This window comes from Gavialis gangeticus, unplaced genomic scaffold (assembly GCF_001723915.1).
Source record: "Gavialis gangeticus isolate Ggan-Ray unplaced genomic scaffold, GavGan_comp1, whole genome shotgun sequence".
NCBI classification, from domain to species: domain Eukaryota; kingdom Metazoa; phylum Chordata; order Crocodylia; family Gavialidae; genus Gavialis; species Gavialis gangeticus.
Genome location: NW_017729024.1, coordinates 103,766,478 through 103,768,505, shown reverse-complemented (window position 1 = coordinate 103,768,505; position 2,028 = coordinate 103,766,478). Strand labels below are relative to the sequence as shown.

General features: G+C 49.2%; 1 protein-coding gene across 1 annotated transcript in view; it reads right to left on the bottom strand.

The window, feature by feature from the left end:
- The window catches only part of PTAR1 (protein prenyltransferase alpha subunit repeat containing 1), a 42,722-nt gene extending 41,501 nt beyond the window's left edge, over nt 1-1,221 (bottom strand). Inside the window, exon 1 of the mRNA XM_019518230.1 lies at nt 1,181-1,221. Within this exon, the coding sequence (XP_019373775.1) occupies nt 1,181-1,221 (41 nt within the window). The remainder of the gene's footprint in view (nt 1-1,180) is intronic.
- Nucleotides 1,222-2,028: the final 807 nt, after the last annotated feature.

The window sequence follows — 2,028 nt, the reverse complement described above, 5'->3', positions numbered from 1 at the left end:
TCCCCCAGTATCAAACTCCCATGCCCCCTCTCCAACACAAACCAGATTGGGGCTAGCCCAGACCCACTTCGTCCCACATAGTTAAAACGGGGCTGGGCCATGCCCTGTTCTCTCTGCACAGATGGGCTGGGGGCCAGGCCATGCTCCCCTCCCCAACCATGGCTGAATCAAGGCTGGGCCATGCCTGTTTCCCCCCATGCAGCTGGATTGGGCCCACGCTGCCCCCTACCTCCTTCCATATGGCCAGATGGGGCCCTGGGCACCAGATCAGGGCCACTGGCCAGATCTGACATGTAGCTGGACCAGGCACTGCCCATGCAGCCCACCAAGAAAAAAAGGTTGAACATTATGCTGGGTCAGTCAATTCTATGCCTGTTAATGTTGACCTACCTACTTGGCTCTTAGTGAACTTCAGATGTAAGAACTTACAGCTGGAAACATCCCAGACATCTCACTTCAATATGCCTTTTCCTGATTACAAGCATGGATTTGCATGGGAAAAACTTATATTTTTAAAATTTTGATGCATCTAAAAATATATTCTAATAAAATGGCTTCTAATTTTTAGATCAAAAAGCCATTGGGACAAGCTAGAAATTTATATTAGTTCCCAATTCTTTGTCATTGGAAAGTCCAGAATATTTTAGCAAATTCTGAGCACAATGACATAACTGTCTTTAAAAAAAATGCATTCCTGGAGATAATACAAAAGTATACAGACAATTTTTACTAATTGACAAGTCAGTTGTCCATTTCCTTAGCTGCCAAGATCACATGCCTGTTTTTCATATTTTTTGAAGATCGTCAGACTGTAATTTAACCTAAATGATTTAACAACTGAAAATTTCTGCAATGACTTAAGGCCTAAGGATTCCCCTGTGAGAGGATGGGACCACACTGGCTGTCCGGACGCCTGAGGTCACCAAACTGGCCTTACAGCAATCCATGAGGGACAGCAAGGGGAGAAGATCCTTATGAAAGCATAGGTCAGGCAGAATGAAAATAGACTTTTTCCTCTTGTGCTGTTAGCAATATCCAAGGCTACAAGGCTCCCACTTCCTTGGAAGAACAACCAAGAGGAAACAGAAGTGGGAGATGTGTTTTCCTCCAGGGAATCATCCTGACTAGTTTGTCACTTAACAAGAGACCCATGTGCATCACAGGCTCCAACCAAACCTACAGAAAACTAGTACTCACAACAGCATGAGTGAAAGATTCCATTTTTATCTTTGTTTTCAAAAGGATACTTTCATCTCTCTTCCAAACTCCCCTTATTTTTTTCTATTAGTGCATGCATAGGAAAGGTACCTATCACAGTTTACTGAAGAACAGCTGATTTCCAGGAAGCTAGGGGCCACTGCTGAACAGGCCACAGTCCCGGGGGCTGCATAAGGTGCTGGTCATTGACTGAAGGCAGCTCACTATGTGGGCGGTCCCTCCCCCAGGGTTTTCCTGCTGCACAGGTGGCCCAGCACACCTTCCCCTGCTTACCTCCCCCACGCACATAGCACAGGTAGTAAAGTTGCACTGATACACTGGTCTGATATCGGATCCGCACCAATATAAAGAAAATTGAGTGTATTAGAAATTGGTCTGATGTGGCTGATAAATGCTCGTGCATGCGTGCAGCCACAGCGCAGCATGCAGGCGGTGAAGAGCATAGCCCAGCTTGGAGAGCTGTGTCCAGCTGGTAAATCTGTTGTGGTGGAAGGGGAGGGGGGAAGGAAGGGGCATGGGGGAAGCAGATCAATGCCCCCCATGCTGAGGGAGGGAGTGGGGCTGGGGCAGGCGCTTCCCAACTGGGGTGGGGCAAAAGACAGTGGTGCAGCTTGTCTGGGGGGCGTGGAGTGTGGGGGGCAGCTTCTGCTGCTGCATGCACCCCAGAAGGGCATGGGGGTGGAAGGCATGTGCCCCCAGATCTGCAAGAGGCATGGGTGGGGTGGGCTGGGACCAGGGCTGTACTGGACTCTTCCCAGTGTGTGGGCGGGGGGAGGCTGGGGTTGGACTGGGGCTGCACTCTGGATAGGT